General features: G+C 32.4%; 1 protein-coding gene across 1 annotated transcript in view; it reads right to left on the reverse strand.

The window, feature by feature from the left end:
- Nucleotides 1–1196: 1196 nt before the first annotated feature.
- MS3_00010084 (uncharacterized protein) overlaps nt 1197–18008 on the reverse strand; it is a gene marked incomplete at both ends in the record, with an annotated part of 36753 nt that continues 19941 nt past the window's right edge. The window contains 10 exons of the mRNA XM_035730534.2: nt 1197–1402; nt 4708–4788; nt 6292–6688; nt 7499–8434; nt 10353–10520; nt 11436–11574; nt 11694–11701; nt 11935–13496; nt 14956–15103; nt 17121–17227. Of these exons, the coding sequence (XP_035588038.2) occupies nt 1197–1402; nt 4708–4788; nt 6292–6688; nt 7499–8434; nt 10353–10520; nt 11436–11574; nt 11694–11701; nt 11935–13496; nt 14956–15103; nt 17121–17227 (3752 nt within the window). The remainder of the gene's footprint in view (nt 1403–4707; nt 4789–6291; nt 6689–7498; nt 8435–10352; nt 10521–11435; nt 11575–11693; nt 11702–11934; nt 13497–14955; nt 15104–17120; nt 17228–18008) is intronic.

Genomic DNA, 18008 nt, shown 5'->3' on the forward strand with positions numbered 1-18008 from the left:
CCTTGGATAAGTGTACAGGCAATCGATAACTCAAAGACGTATTGTGTAACTTCATCGATATATCACTTGATGGATTATTGAGTATATAGTTTGGAAGGCCTCCATGAAATTGCTCAAATAGATAATCGTGCTATGACTTGTCCAGCTTCAAAATGGATCTCCTGAAGTTAAAGTAAAAAAACAAGCTGTAGTGCCAAACGAATAAAATGCCAATCAAATAACTAACTAGTGACATTGAGTTAGAATCTTAAATTGACTGAAGTTCAGAATGTGGATTATTGAATTCTGACTTCACCACACGTGTATAGCGCTCCTCAGAAAACCTGAAGGTTATGGGTTCTATCAGATTGATATATATTGCTGTGTAGTGGTTCCAAAACCAGAACTAAAAGAGTCATTAAATACTTCCTGGTTCTCGATGGTTCTGCTAATGTTAACTGACAATTAAGATCACCCTCCATAAATCATTGCAGTTTCCAAATATTTACTCCTATAAAGAGTTCATTATTTAACTTATGATCCAACCCCTGTATATTTCTATCCAAATAAATAAGTTAACACAATATAAAACGATAATCGAAATATTTATTTTTGTTTCAATAAAATTCCCTGATAAAGATTACTTGATTAAAGTAGCAGATTATGAGTTAATTTTAAACAACAGGATGGAAGAGAAAATTGGCTAAACCAAACAAAAGAAAGTTCAATATGTATATATTAAATAATGATAATAATAGTAGTATAAACCCAGTAGGTATAGATTAAATGATGCACATGAAGTGATAACAGGATATACTTCAAATAACACATCTGTATGGTAATATAATTGACTATATCCATTTGTATGTGGATCCTCATGAAATATACTTACATGACTCACCATAGAAAAAGAAAAGTAATGGGAAAATGAAGTTGAAACACTATTTTACTTCATCAAAATAAAATATTCACTTAACTGTTTATTGAATAAGTATAAAAGCTGCCATTTTTCTTACATCTAAATTATATACCACACCGGGTTTTCATATTTTTGTTCTCTTGTAGCACAGAAAAAAGAAACAATAATAAATATATATTTGTAAAGTATATATTACTTATTTCATAAACCTGAGATTTTAATTGCACACAATAATATTGATTATTCAATGTTTTATCATGGATTTATATTCAATGTTAAATTCCTTTTTGTTTTATTATTATGATGTAACTATTGGAAATGATCTCCGATTCAAATGTTGTAATTCATTTAATTGAAATAATTGAATATATAAATCAGAAAATGGTAAATAATTATTTTTATATTTAAGTATTTTTAATATTTCTTGATGTTCTTTATTCATTCTATCTAAATTATGTTTAATAGACATTATTTTATAAAAACGTTTCTCTGAATTGAACTGATCTAAAACAGAGATGAAAAACAAAACAAATGAGAATTCTTTTATGAAGAATAATATCTATGTAATGAGAAACAATCAAAATTAATTCATACTCATTCCCACTCCCGAGGGAAGTCCTACTCACTATCTTCTCTTGACTGGATGTTGTTCACGAAATTGAGAAGACGAAAAGCTAATGTTCGACGCTTTAACCGGGTTGGTGGATATAGAGGGTCCACCTAGGTGAGTTGAGAAACCCTGATTCCAAACCAATGGTGCACATGAGCTCCAGTATCCTGAGGGAACAAACGGCGTATGAACCAATTATTGATCACCGACTACCATTGGACTGCATTTCCTGACATTGCTCCACTGCCTTGTGGATCAGACATTTAGGTGGAAGGCTCCGGGTGTGGCCCTTTAAGCAAACCATCTGCTTCAGTCTGGACACCCGGGCAGTATCATGGCCCACACACAAATCAAGTGACTTGTATGGCGCATATGTATTTGGTGCCCCTTTGTACCAATATTTATGTGTTTAAATAAATAATAATCCTACTATATTAGATCATAGTTATGTCCATAACTAACCAATCAAATCGCTGCTTGGACGCCCATTACGTCAACCTGGCCTGATGTCTCTGTAGACTGTTTCTGTTGCATGTAACCTGCCAATTGGAGGACATTATTATTTTATCATATTAGTGTGACTGCATCTCATACTTTTTTTTCTTTATTCATTTCCATAACACACGCAATACTGGTCGAATCAGATAAAGTTTAAAGCCAATTTGCCCTTGTTCTGACTATAGGTTTCATATAGACTCTGAATCGTTAGTATCGCGTTTACAGTTGCGATAGAATATCTGTAGGACAAATCAAATCCTATACGAGACATGTCGATTACATAGCAGTAAGATTATAAGCAATAAAATTGAAGTCCAAATGTGAAATTGTACTGACGACCACTTAGGGATATGACTACGGTAACGTCTATCACTCAGGAAACCAGCATCTGAAGTGATTCTGACTTCTTACAATGGATGAGAGGGCTGAGAATACTCTGTCCTAAAACTTGCACACCTCAACTTACCCCACAAATTTTCACCCCGGTTGTAATGTCTGAAAAACTCAAAAAACACATGTATGATCAGCCTGTCCCTGAGCTCTGTGGTCACTCTCTCAGGTAGCTAGGATCATTCTTAATCCAGTTTTCTTTTCACTTCTTTCAAGGAGTACCATTCCATAGTGTAGGGAATGGGGAAGTTATAACTACCTACATACCTCTGAGAATCCTCAAGACCACCTGAACATTCGTGTGACTGAAATAGATAGTGTGATTTCGTTAGTAATTTACTTTATCCAGTCATCCGAGTTAAACATCTATTCACGAGTTACGATTGTTGTTATGATTGATTTTCATTGAGATTTCTAGGTTAACATTGAGATGACCAAATCAACAATTCACTCATGTAGCTGACTTCCATACACCAAATAAATAGATTTTAGAAGATACAACTTATATTCAACTAGAGAAGTAAAACTGTTCGTTATATAAAAAATATTTAACCAAGATAATGTGACAATTAGTTACTTCTCATATAACAAGCAACTGATCTGTGGTGAAAATACAAATTTATAAACGACCATAACAAAGTATAAATTTATTTCCCATATGTTAAGTTTAATTGATTTTCTATAATTCAAAGGTACACAGCTAATTCATTATTTTTGTCAAGATTACAGTATAATAAGAACGAAATGGTAGGCATTAATTTGTTAAAAACAAAAAAAAAACGTCACATTCATGTCATACTTGTCTAAATGAGTAAACACTTGTTAAATGTTCCTACTGGATAAACCCAATCAATATTGAAATAAATCATTTTCCATTGTTAGAAATAAATCAATATATTTGTAATATCCCAATGAGTAGAAAAATTAAATTTTCCGAAGTTAGGTCCTGGGTTCGAATCTCGTGAGGTGGGTCTGTGGATGCGCACTGCTAAGGAGTCCCATACTATTCTCTGAAAAAGTGACTTATACTGAGTCACGAAGCGTCAGAAAATTTAATTTTGCTACTCACTGGGTTATTACAAATATATTAATTTATTTATAACAATCTACCAAATGATCAATTCATTCGAAATTATCAAGTCAAACCTTGGTAATAATATCTTCAAACTCATTTTCCATTGTGTTTTCTAATTCTATACAAACAAACATTAAAAATAAAGAGGTCCAAGCTTGAACCAGATTGCTAGATGAAACGTTGGATTTACTTCAAATTCTTTCGCTGATATTTTACAGATACATTCTTCCTCCTTAATGTCTCACATCAATTCGGCGCCAAAATACTCTGAAACTATTCGATCAAACATTAACAGTGTTCAATGTCCATAGCTATTTTAATAGTTTATTCATTGATCTCTTCCTTTACTCACAGTTTAATTGCAATCACTTCCCATTGTTATTTCTTTATTATCCTTATCTCCTCTTATCCTCCATTTCTAGTCTAGTTGATCTTTTATTTTTATATATAAATGTTCTTAAGAAGTGTAGGATGTGTGACTAGATTGTTCGAAATGTATTGCGCTAATACATCATCATCATATAGTTCTGAGAATTTTCACTTTATTATACTATCGAAATTTATCAAAGAGACTAAATGCTTTTAACGTGTTATTGAAGTTTAACTTCAGAGATGCTAATTTTATGAAAAGTTTGTGTTATGTCCCGATAAGCATAATGAATGGTAACTTTTGGGATCCATATATGGACAAATACTATACGTAATATATTTTATCGTATCATTGTTAAATAACTAAACTATACATATTCATGTCCCTCTTATTATGAGCTTTATTTTGACTTATGAACTGTTATTATACCATTTGTCATTCTTAAATTATGCCCTGTCTATTAATTACTATCTCCCACACTCACAGCCACTTTTGGCTAAATCTTGTACAAATGTTGTTTCCTATTTTATGGTACGATGTGGTTTGTCTGGTTTGTATATAAACCCAGTCTATTTGAAATGAATAATTCATATTTCAGAGGCTGGGATTGGTGTTCTGGACTTAACTGACTGGGCTAGGCAGGAAGCAGGACCGATAAGTACTCTAGATTGCTCGTACGGATTTTATGCGTCATTGGTCCGATCGATAATTCACTGCTCTCTAGTTGGCGGTATCATTACGTGATACATTAGCAGGGCACTCAGGCCACAAGTTATAACAGTTTGAGATTCTAAATTTTCATGAATAAATAATACTGTATTTTTATTACTACAAAAGAAACAAACAAAATACTCAAATATTCTTACTTGTTTCATATTCTTTTAATAATTGAAGAATTGTTTGATAAGTTTCATATACTTTTATTGGTTCATTCAAACATTTTCCATCTGTAAAATTAAAGTAGTGTAGATGAAATACTAAAAAAAATATATTACAAACCAAAACCAGTGAAAATATTTCTTATTACGAAATGGCAAGACTATAATTTATGGACAAACCAATCACGTATAAGATAACAGGTTTCGGGTTTTTGGCGCGAAATGCATTCATTCGAATAAATAGAGTTTTGGCATTATAGCTGATGTCAGTTCATGATGAAGACCCTAAATCTAATTTCTAACCTTAATCATCAACCGTAAATCGTAATTCTAATTCCTCACACAGGTTTATAACTCTCATTTAGTCCTGGTTATTAAGTGAACACTCTCAAGGTCAGTCTGGCATCTCTCAAAGGTCGTCTATAAATTAGTCTCACCTCCGAAATTTATGAATTGTTGAATGTATATTTCGTTCTATTCTACGAAATACTTAAACAACTCCTACGTTTTTGGAGCAACGTCTGAGTGATTGATGTATTTAATGTGTTTGGTCAAGCCCGAAACCTTCCCTGCTTATTTCAGTTTGACCAATCGGTAAGCAAAATTATCCCTTACATAAAATTTGGGAGAATGTTTCATGTAGGTTAGATAATTGCACTTGGACGTTTGACGATTACTATCAAGTGATCAATCTGTTCAAACATTATAGTCCTATAATATAAGGTTAGTTGCTGTCTGAATACCTCAGTGATAATATCTCTGATTGTGACCCGTGTTTGAATCATGTGGGGTGCACCAATTTGCCTAAGATTACAGATAATCCAAGGTGAAGAGTATTAGCTCATAAAAGGGAAAGCCCAAAACCCCATATTGATTGACCATTCAACGTCATTAAAGTACACCTCAGTCTCAAGTCACTTAGCCTAACACCCTGATATTTCGATTTGATCGATAGAATTTGACCATTACTCAGGACCATAATAAACATGTTAGTAATTATTACTAAATAATCAATTAACGCAAATATTTAATGGTCACTAGATTAAGGTGAAGAGGTTTTGTGAGGATTATTTTAATTTTTAGGTTGTACTCCTTGAAGACTTACCTCAACTAGGGTACCATTAAGATCAAGGAGTACTGAATAACCGTTTTGTTCAAATTTTTTACTATTCAGTGACCTACATTAAGATATTCCTGAAGCTTTAGTGACAAGTTGTGACCAGTAGAGTAAAAACGTATTGAGAATGAAATAGTCATCACAAATGGATTATCATCTAACTGTATCGCAGACTGATTATAGTTAGACATTGATAGAGTAGTCCTAAATGGTAAATGCTTTCAATGAGACCTAAAAATTTTGGGTTACATTCCTGGTGGAAACGTCGGTAGGTACTGTTGAAAGGTCGCATACTAGAACCAAACAGCCGTCTAGTATACCATAATTTTCATTGGTACACCAAATAAGATAAATTCATAATGAACACAACTTGTGAAATCACTAGATTTGGTTAATCTTAATGTAATAATTTCAGAAACAATAATAACTAATCAACAGTCTTATCATCAACTAACCTCCGTGAAATAATTCAACGCAGCATAATAAACCAATTTCTGTTTCATTTAAATTTAATGATTTCAATAATTTGTTTGTTAAATTAATTTGTTCAAATAATATTTTACACACTGAGAATTGATTTATCAAGCTTGTTTGACTTTGAATATTCAAATAAAAATATTCCTTTGTTTTATTATTACTGAAATCTTGAGATAATTGAATTAAAATAATTGGATAGATACTTTGTTGAATTAAAATTTTCATATCATACTCTGAAAGATCTTGGAAACTAGGGATAGATTGGGCAAATTGAATAATTTCATAAATATGACTTTCAAAATATTTCATTAAATTGTGCCATAGAATTTCTGGATTTTGTTTGGTTTCATCTAAGAAGTGTAGATTTTCAGGTAACTTGAATAAAAGAAGATATACATGTTATTTTTTACGGTATTATGGTTTAAAAATTGAACTGACCAATCCAGAAAACCAATGGAAAAAAAGGTTATTGAATATATGATTTCAGTGCTTCTCTCTCAACTCGATATCAGTTCATGACAAGAATTTACATCCTAGTTAAACTGTCTCGGTAAACAATAATTACCTGTCCGTCGTCAGTGGATTTCCCAAATTTGTAATATGATTTTAAGTATTTATCACCCCTAGTATATGCCAGAAAAGCCGACTAATTATATTCAGTGGTTATTAACGGGAATAAATAACTTGAATAAACAATTACTTGTTATGACCTTTTATTGTTTGATTTTTTCCTCGAAATGTTTGGATTCATCGATTAAAATGTATTTTGTCGGAAGACTACAAATCTGCTTCAATTTCGGCATATTTTATCATTTGTAACTAACCGATTCACTTTTTGGAATTACTGGTGTTTTTTCACATTAATGTCTGTTTACATCTGTTCATGTACTAACTACTATCTTTCACACTTTTATGTTGTGCATTTAATTTACACAATATTTTGTTGATAAACGCATATTTAAACTTCCTAATAATTCGTGAAGTTTATACTACTTATTTTTTATTAAGTAGTATATTTTTGTTAGAAAAAATATTCTGGAGTAAGATTTAAAAATATTCCAGCAAAAGGATAAAAATAATTATCCCTTCGCTGGAATACCTTTAAGTCTTCTTCAATGACACAAGGACTTTCTTTCGATATTTTCAATCACTTTAAAATTATATTATTTTACATTTCGAACTTACTTTACACTGACAATGAAGTAACTGAAATGCAGCATTTCTAATATTCCGAAGAAGCTCATCGTTTCGAGTAGACTGATTATTTAACCTTAATAGGTGTATTGTTTCATTGCATTCATTTGTAATGTTAGAAGATTGCAAATGCACGGGTGAATTATGAAAATCAGATATGCTTCGATTTGAATGTAAATTTGATTCATTGTGTTCATCTGAATTATCATCAGTATATTTGTTGGTCATATAAAAATCCAGGTAATTTGATGTGTTCAATATATCATTTGCTATTGGAATTAACTGTGATGATGACATTCTTGAAAATGTTAAATTATTATTTACAGATGTATTAGTTATTGTATCATTATTGATATTATTATTATTACTATAAGTTGATTCATATTCATTATTACAAACCATTCCGTACATATTATTTGAAGTATTATAAGAATAATGAGCTTTGATCGAATCAATGCTAGGAATTTCTTGTATACATTTATTTAAACTTGAATAAGTAGTAATATTAGTTGATTTTAACTGTTCCATCATGAATTCTTTATCTATATCAATTTTCTCTAATAAATTTAATAATCGAGGTTGCTGTTGTTGATCATATTGCTTTTGATTAGGACCAATTGATCTATTATTAATTTGATCATCTTCATAAGTAGACAATTGATTATCAATAATTATAATTGGTGATTCTAATAAACTACTACTACTACCACTAGTTTGTCTATATTTCATTCGATTTCTTTCATCATTATCACCTAATTCATATGTGTATTCATAATCTTTTTTGTTTGAATATATTGGGAAATCAGTTTTATCTTGTGATATATTTAATTGATACGTTGATGGTGTTATTAATGATTCTGTTGAATCATTAAATATTGGTTTATTATAAGTTGTATATAGTTTTGAATTTTTAGGCATATGGATCCGCTGAAAAACAGAAAAAAGATATGCAGTACGAGATTATAAGTAAAATTAGGTGGTATTACCTATTTGTCATATGATCTTAGAAGTGTAATCAGTAGTATTACTTAAACGTTGGATGAATTTTAATAGATAAATGATTGTAGGTAGTTGACAGAAAAACTTTGACTTACTAATATTTATATTAGTATAAAAGTATCCTAACATAAGTGCTAAGATATTTCATATATACACTGTAAAACTGACCTGTTGAACGCTAATGAAATCTAGTCTATCGATATAGAAACTTTATTACCGACAAACCTATTAGAATGTTACACCCCCCATTTTAACTGATACAGATAAACCTGGAATATCAGAGGACTAAGTGAACTAGTCGAACAAAATCCTTAAAAATCATCTATGAGCAGAATGGGTTTTGTGGAGATTTTAGAAATTTCACAGATTGAAATTATGAGTCAGTTGAAGCTAGACCACCATTGAAAACCTGGAAGCACTGGACGGCCGTTTCGTCCTAGTATGGGACTCCTCAGCAGTGCCTCAGAGTCCCATACTAGGACGAAACGGCCGTCCAGTGCTTCCAGGTTTTCAATGGTGGTCTAGCTTCAACTGACTCATGGTTTCAATCATCTATGAGCATTATTCAGATATGGAAACAACGAAAATTAATGTTAAAACTGTTCACAACACTGAGCTTTGAAATTATTATCAACCAAAAAACTTTGATGTCTATCAAAGGATCTTGTGACTGAAGTTTGTTTTTCGAACAGAGTAATATTTTAAGGATTTCCTTAGTCAAAGTTCATTACTGTCTTTAGGCTAAATGACATGGCTGATAAGTTGAATGTATTCAAATAGTAGTCGAAACATCGTTCCACTATTTCAGCATCATAAGTGAGTTAAGTAAAATTGTTTGTTCTGACTTCGGAACAGGAAAACTAAGCGGCAAATAACGAATCATAATAAACAAGGAATAAGAACGAATCACGAGATAACAGTAATTAATGTTTAGTGATAACATGTAAATTATTAAAAATGAACGGGTGATTGGTAAAATACCCAGAAGAAATACTTGATTATTATTTTTTGGTCTATCCCACCTGAACACGCTATCCCATAGACTAAGGTGGTTATATGTAGTCAGATGGAAATATTCTGATGGTATTCATCTACGAAAAACCACTTACTACTACAAGAACATAAATCCGCTGTATTATTGAGATTATTGTTAGTACCCTAATAGGTAATAATATCAGTCGACATTTAATCACTTCATTATAATAAGTTATTGAATCACAAGCATCCTAGGTCAAGTAACCTTGATTAACTTAGCACAACACAGTAAACCCAACCACAAAATATCAAGTGAGGAATCACGATCAAGACAGATGAGAATGACTAGAATGTCACTGATAATTTTGTCCTCAATTAAGCTTACCTCAAAGGTTACCCTCTTTAAGATCACCGACATCACATTGACCACTAAAGGACCTGACCATCCTGATGGGGGACCTAAAAGGTATCAAAGAACCACTAACTTCGACGTCTCAGGAGGTTCTGAGTCGCAACAAGCATAATCATAGGGAATGGATACCTATCGATACTCTGGACAATGTCAACAAAGGAAGAACAAGAAGACAGCAATTAACAACAACCGAACAAGAACAGAGAAACTCAAGCCACAAACTGAATACATTGAAGAAAACAAACAAGTGAAGAGGAGCATTAAATTTGACAAGCAGAAATACGTAGAAGCTCTAGCAATGACAACAAAAAATCTGCAAGACAAAGAAATATAAAACAACTACGTGACACAACGAAGAAACTGGCAGGAATATATCGTAAACCAGAGAGACCAGTCAAGGGAAAAGAAGGCAAGCCAATCACCGAAATTCAAGAACAGAGGAACAGATGGATGGAATACTTCGAATAACTCTTGAATTGACCAGCTCCATTGAATCCATGGGAGTGAGAAAGCAGCAGGACCTGAAAATATACCGGCTGAAGCACTGAAGTCAGGAATGAAAGTAACTGCAAACATGCTCGACGTTCTATTCAGGAAGATTTGGGAGGGAGAACAAGTGCCAACGTACTGGAAAGAAGGATAACTCATCAAGATACCAAAGAAAGAAGGTCTGAGCAAATGTGAGAACTACAGAGGCATCACAGTACTATCAGTACCGGGAAACGTTTTATTGGAGCGTTGGTGAGTTGGATGAAAGATTCGGTAGACTCACAGCTTCGAGATCAACAGTCTGAATTCCGTAAGGGGCGGTTATGCAAAGATCAAATCGCGACACTACGGACCATCGTTGAACAATCAATTAAATGGAACTTGTCACTATACATCAAATTCCTTGATTATGAGAGAGCATTTGATAGTGTTCATAGGAGAGTCTCATAAAACCCTCTTCAACACTATGGCGTACCTCAGAATACCATCAATATCATCCGGAATTCATACGACGGACTACATTACAAAGTCGTACATGAAGGCCAGCTGACAGACTCATTCAAAGTCAAGACCGGAGTCAGACAAGACTGCTTACTCCCGCCCTTCCCCTTTCTTCTGGTGGTTGACTAGATTATGAAGACCTCGACATCTGACGGGAAGCACGGAATACAATGGTTAGCGTGGATGCAACTGCATGGTTTTTACATTGCAAACCACCCAGCTCTTCTATCCCATATTCATCAACAAATGCAAGTCAAGACAAAGAGTGTAGCAGCAGCTCCTGCATCCGTAGGCCTCAACATACAGAAGAGAGAAAGCGTAATCGTCAAATACAATACGGAGAACAACAATACAATCTTACTTCATGAAGAAACCCTGGAACATATGGGAACATTCACGTACATGGACAGCATCATCGATGAACGTGGAGGATCTGATGCAGAAGTAAAGGTAAGGATTGGTAAAGCAAAGACAGAATCCCTAAAGTTGAAGAACATATGGAACTCAAAACAACTGTCAACCAATATCCAAGTCAAAATCTTCATTACGAACGTCAAGACAGTTAGTTCCATTGTACGGAGCCGAAATTCGGAAAGCTATCACAACCATCATCAAATAAGTACAAATATCTATAAGCAATTGTCTACGCAAGATACTCAATGTCCGTTGACCGGATACTATCAGCAACAGCCTACTATGGGAGAGAACAAACCAGATACCAGCTCAAGAGGAAATTAAGAAACGATACTGAAAGTGAATAGAACATACATTACGAAAATTGCCAAATTGCATCACGAAGCAAGCACTAACTTGGAATCCTAAAGGGAAATGGAAAAGAGGAAGATCAAAGGATGAATAGCAATTGGAAACAACTGGAAAGGATTGTCCAGGACAGAGTTTGATGTAGAATGTTAGTGGATGGCTTATAGCTCCTCCACGATGAGTAAGAGGTGTAAGTAAGTAATACCATATTGCTAGCCATAAAAAAAGAACAGCAAATGTAACTTTAAATTATTGTTTAATATTTAGTTAAATCACTCGAAAAAATTACCTTCCTTCGTAGATTTATATTATCTGTCCATTCAGATGACATATTAGATATCATAGCTTGGTTTTCATTTCCTATAACATCCTCTTGTTTAAGTGAATTATTATTACAGGAATAATTGTTTATTGAATCATCTTTGATGACTTTATGTAGTCTAGATGTAGTGAAATTTTCTAAAATACTATCAGTATTATTCATCTGTTGATATTTATCTACATTAAATTGAAATAATAACTTTGAAGTTTGACAATTATCTTCTTGATAACTTGTTTGATTACATAATTTCGGTTTAACTGAAACCGATGTATGATATCGATTTAAAAAAGATTTTGACGGTGAATAATAATATTGACTACTACCTGAGGAAGTGAATGATGAATGTAGATTTTTAAATAAACATCGTTTATTTTGAACTACTGTATTATCATTATTGTAAATATTATTACTGTCAGTATTATTATTCATAACAACAATAGGAGAAGTATTCAATTGTTTAATAGTAGGCAATGAACATAGATCTTGGCATTCTTCTTCATAAATATTAGTTAAATAATTTTCATTCTGTACATCATTATATTCAGTTATGATTGTTGAATTAGAAAATTTATTACAATCATTATGATTTAAATGATGAAATATTGGTTTATTATGATCTTGTTCAGTTAATTCATATGAATCATTCGATTGTTGTTTATCAATATTGATTGAATGGTGTATTGGAAAATCTTTTTCATGTTGACTATAGAATTGTGCTGCTCTAGACAAATTTATTAAACCAATTGACGGATAATTATTATTTATTAATTCATTAAATTCTTTTTGTTTATTTAAACAATCTACACTTTCTGGCATTGATTTTGTTGCCATGATAGTAGTATTCATTGCCGGTGGTGGTTGTGGTGGTGGAAGATGAGGCGATGTTCCTGTTGCAACTAAAATCATTGCTTCAGAATTAGTCGAAGTTGAGGATAGTTGTGATGTGGGATTAACGATGAATTCATCATCCTGACTAGATAAACAATTATTTTCACAGAATTGTATTTCATTTGAATCTTGATGACAAATTGTTTGGATATGCACTGAAGGTGTACAATGTTGATATAACGATGTAAAATCTACTTTTGACGGTATTCGTAGATTATTATCATTATCACTTAATTCATGTAATTCATTACCTTGTTCTGTAAGTTTTACATTGATATTTGATTCTATAGTTGACGACTGTTGATAAGGTGCTGTAATTAAATGTGTCAAATCTGTAGTTTTTATAGTGGATTGATTTAAGCAGTTCTGGTTTGAAATCATACTCTCTTTACTATTATTATTATTATCATTAATTTTATATTCATAATGGTCTTGATTTAATGAATCATTCAGTTTATGTAATGAATTATTTATTGGGGATAATAAATTATATGATGAATGGTAATTTGAAATTACTGGACAATTGGATTTCGAATATTGTTTAGAATATACAGTTGAATTGGATACTGCTGATCGAATTTGTTCAATTTCAACGGCACAACGATGTTTAATGGCATTAGGTTGACGACCGATACGACTGCCTGGAAAAAGTTTATATGAGAATTAAAAAATAAATAATTATATCAAAATTAACTAAATGAATGTTAAGTGTTTATGGAGGATTGCTTAATTTAGGTCTATTTTCATGATAGGCTAACAATGGCTGGTTGAGTCACATCATTAAGATTCTTTTAAGTTATAAGTGTAAGCCATTGAATTTCGAATCAATAGTCTACGAGAACTACACTTTTCTAAAGATTTGAAGGTTTTGAATATAATCATGTGTGGTCATGGGTCCTTACAGTTGACGAGTCTAACTAGAAAGATACGATAGTTCGTTTATCGTTAATCTCTATGTTAGATGTCGGACAAGAATCTTTCTGTGAAGTCACTTCTGTAATGAACAGAAGTTATAATGCGATTCTTCTTCACAAGAACTGAGTACATGCTTCTTAGACCCAGTCTTCCACTCCTAATAAGTCGGTAGTGATACTGACAGCTCTATATACCAACTACTTCAATATAGTTCAACAGCAAATGTGGTGGTCGATTATAGGCTAAAATACTACAATGAACAGGGAATTATACGAGGAAATTTCACGAGGATTTCTAGTTCAATCCATTAATAACTAGATCATCACGATGACTCTCTCACTGTATCAATGGTTCCCAGTCAATTTACACTATTTCTAGAGAAATACGCGTAAAAATATACATACAATGTTTTCCACCTAATATAAATCCATAGTGAAGATTGAATACCAACCAAAATAAGTAACCATATACCGAGATTAAACAAACTCAGACATTACAATAATCTAAATAATGGAAATTATTACATAAATCGCGTTAATCATCGCATAAACGGAATGATCCATTTAATACACTCATTGAAGACAAAACTATTTTCGGTTCAAAACGATTTCCCATAACTTATCTCTATTATGTGCAATCAAATTACTTGTCGTTTATGAACTTATTAAATTCTAAATACCGCTGAATTTTCTTTAAAATCATACTACTTTATGAATAGCATAAACATGTATATCTGATAGTTAATATCGTTTTGAATTTTCTTTTACATTTGAAGGCAACTTAATGAGAATAAAAATATCATCTATGTGAACATTGTTGTATCAACTGACATATCTCATTTTACTTTCGTATAAAGAGGACAGCCAAATGTATTTGAATACAAAATTACAGAATCTCTTAGTAAAATTTAAGAACCATAAAGTAAATACTTCATATGCAAAATATCCATCAATTGTTTTAGATGTTGTTGTTCCATAGTTTCAATACCAATTACTCTCTGTTATAGTTCTCTTTTCTTCGATTTCCTCTAACTTCTGCCGCCGGGCATTCTAATTTTGATTGGTGATACATACTACCTATATCTGTCGATATCAGTAGCATACACCAAAATACTACTACTCTATCATTGACATCTAAATATAACTGTATTACTGTGGATAATCAGAATAGTGTGTATGTACTCACCATGTTTTGACATACCAACAGCTAAACATCTACGGTATCGACAACTTTTACAATTATTTCTTGTAGCACCGGTAACAGCACAATTACCTCCATTTCTGCAAGTGTAGCGTTGACTTTCTCGTTCATTAATTGTTCGTCGAAAGAAACCCTTAAAGTAAGTTTGTTTTAAAAGACAAATAAAAATTAATTAATTTGGAATAGTCTGTAAATGGTTTTAAAGCTCCAGATTAATGAATTTGATAGTGAAGTAGTACATATTAAACAGTTATCAAAGCTTTATTCCACCATTGTGATTATGGTCTTGGCGTCAAAGGTAGAAGTTGACTCTTTTTCTGACCTACAAACGATTCTCTAAGAGCATCAAGGTGAATATTTTTACTCTCAAAATGTTGTCTGTGAATTCTAGATTCTCCAATCTCGGAATCAGCACGTATCTCATTCTTTTTTCATAACAGTTTTCCTAATCAATAAACATTTTAAGCGTATTTGCTTCACAATTTCTAATTAACCGATACCCTCTTTTTCTAGATTAACCTGTTACTAGTCACTTTATAGACACTTGGTAAAATAAGCTTACTCATCATCGCAATGAAAGTCATGTAGAATGTTTTCCTAATTTAAACAGAAACTTAAGATCGCCTAGTGGAATGATTTAGCGATATATTGATCAACATATTTATATGATACATTCAAGAGATCATTCAAAAACCAGAAGATAAAGAACTGCTTGGAAAAATTGTGAATAATTCCTGATACTTTGACTAGTAATACCAAACCTGATATAAGTCGGGTAAAGATCGTTAAATCCAATCGCTGGATATAGGTTTCCGTGTAGACACAACAGTTACCAGTCTAAATCATTCAGTAGATTATCGTTAATTGTATATTCTCTATGATCCTTCAAACTTTGCTTATAAAATCAGATAATATCCAGTCCCCCTCCCGCCACTTCCAATATTTCTTATTCCTATATTTTCATTTCCCTAAAAACTCTTTTCTACAGATGTTCTTCATCAGATTTGTAAAGGACTTTCTAATAAAAACTTAATGCTTCGTTAAAAAAAAACATTTTACAGCAGACATTCAGTATCATGAAATCAATAAAATGGAATAATTAAACAAACTAATTGTTTATTAATTGAATTTTGATTGTCCTTCCATGCTTTTGTTTATCTGTAAATCTATGTAAAATAATTTATTGGATTCTGTTGATGTATGTTTGGCTTTTCTTAAGAATAAAATCTTGTGGAATCAAATTACTGTCACCTATCGGGCTGATTTGAAACATATGCATTTAGTAAAATAATAATAACAATAATAATGTTATGAAATCACTATTTAATGTTGAGCTTTAAATAAATGTAAGTATTCTCTTAATAGATAATTATTTCTGCTTTAAATGCATCAGATTGTTTTTTAAATAGTTGAGATCATTAGTCAATTGAAGCTAGACCACCATGGAAAACCTGGAAGCATTAAACGGCCGTTTCGTCCTATTGTGGGACTCTTCAGCAGTGCACATCCACGGTCCCGCCTCGCGAGCTTCAAACGTAGGACCTATCGGTCTCGCGCACGAACTACTAACCTTTAGAGCTCTGAGCCGGCCGGCATCCAACGGTGTTAATATCTAACTTCAAATAATCCACGAAATTGAGCGACAAATCTACCATTGTCTTCAGTGAGTTGCCATCTCACAACAGACCTGGTTGAACTCCACTGGTCACTGCTTCTCACTAGAACCCCAGGAAATACCTCTTGAAGTCAGTCACTAGTGAAAATATGTTGATTAATATCAGACCAGGTTTTTCATGGTGGTCTAGCTCCAATTGATTCATGATCTCAACAATTTAAATTACTATAATATCCACAAAAACTTATTCTAATATTCATCATATTGTATAATACGTTCAAGGTGTAAATAAATTATTGAAAACTTTTCAGAAATTTTCCTCAAAAAGTATATGGAAACAGAGGAGTTACAGAATGCTCAGAAATCTGTCGTGTTTAATTCATCTGAAGTGTAGAAATATAATTGACATCAGGGACAAATGTGCATTTTTTTTAATAGTGAGAGTTTTCATCACTGAAAATGTGTGAATGACCATGAAGTTTTCTTTTAAAAAATTAACTCGATTAATCAATCCAGATATTTATTTATCATTTACCTTACAACCCTCACATGTTATTGCACCAAAATGGAATCCAGATGATTTGGCGCCACAAACACGGCATGGTATTTCTGATATATCAGTAACTGGAAACACCGCAGCTCCTATCGATTAATGGAAAAAAGACAAAATAAATTGATTAGACTAATTTTGAATAACCTCACTTCATTAGTCAGTTATAAACGTATTAAACATACTGTCATGAACGGAAACGAATAAATCGCAATCATAATAATATTATTCCATACTTTATAGCACAAACTGATCTTAGTTAGACGACCAATGAAAACGATGAATCAATAGACAGCTGTTTTATCACAGTATAGGATAAGTAAGAGGTACTCATACACGACCCCACTTGGAACGAACTAAAGACTTTGAGGACTCGAGCCAAGCCCTTAACCTTCAGACCAAAAAGCAGGCGTCCAACTGTCTACATGTTCTATTTCAGTTAATCCACGACTTTGCTTTAGAATTTTTTAATACCAGTAGTAAGTAACCGACTAACACTTGGTTTGTTTGAATTCCATTGGTCATAGCTTCATTCTAAAACCTCAAGACCTGCTAATCGAAATTATTAATAATTGAGTAAACGATTATTATTACTATAACGTGGATTTGTGCAGATTGTCGAACTTCATCGTTTAACTAAGATCAGTCTGAGGTTTAAACTATGAAATTCAACAAACTACATAAACCTTTCTACTTCAATGGTAATACTGTTAATGAATTAATGCACCTGTCTCACAGTGATCGATTTTCAAGTCTTGTATCATTTGTAATAAGAAATCCAATAGTGAAAGAGTGTAAATTATCCACGATATAAATCCAGAATATTCTGATGGTCAATTGAATCGAATATTTCCTTACCAAAAATCGCTGTTT

Source organism: Schistosoma haematobium, chromosome 1, assembly GCF_000699445.3.
Source record: "Schistosoma haematobium chromosome 1, whole genome shotgun sequence".
In the NCBI taxonomy this organism is placed as follows: domain Eukaryota; kingdom Metazoa; phylum Platyhelminthes; class Trematoda; order Strigeidida; family Schistosomatidae; genus Schistosoma; species Schistosoma haematobium.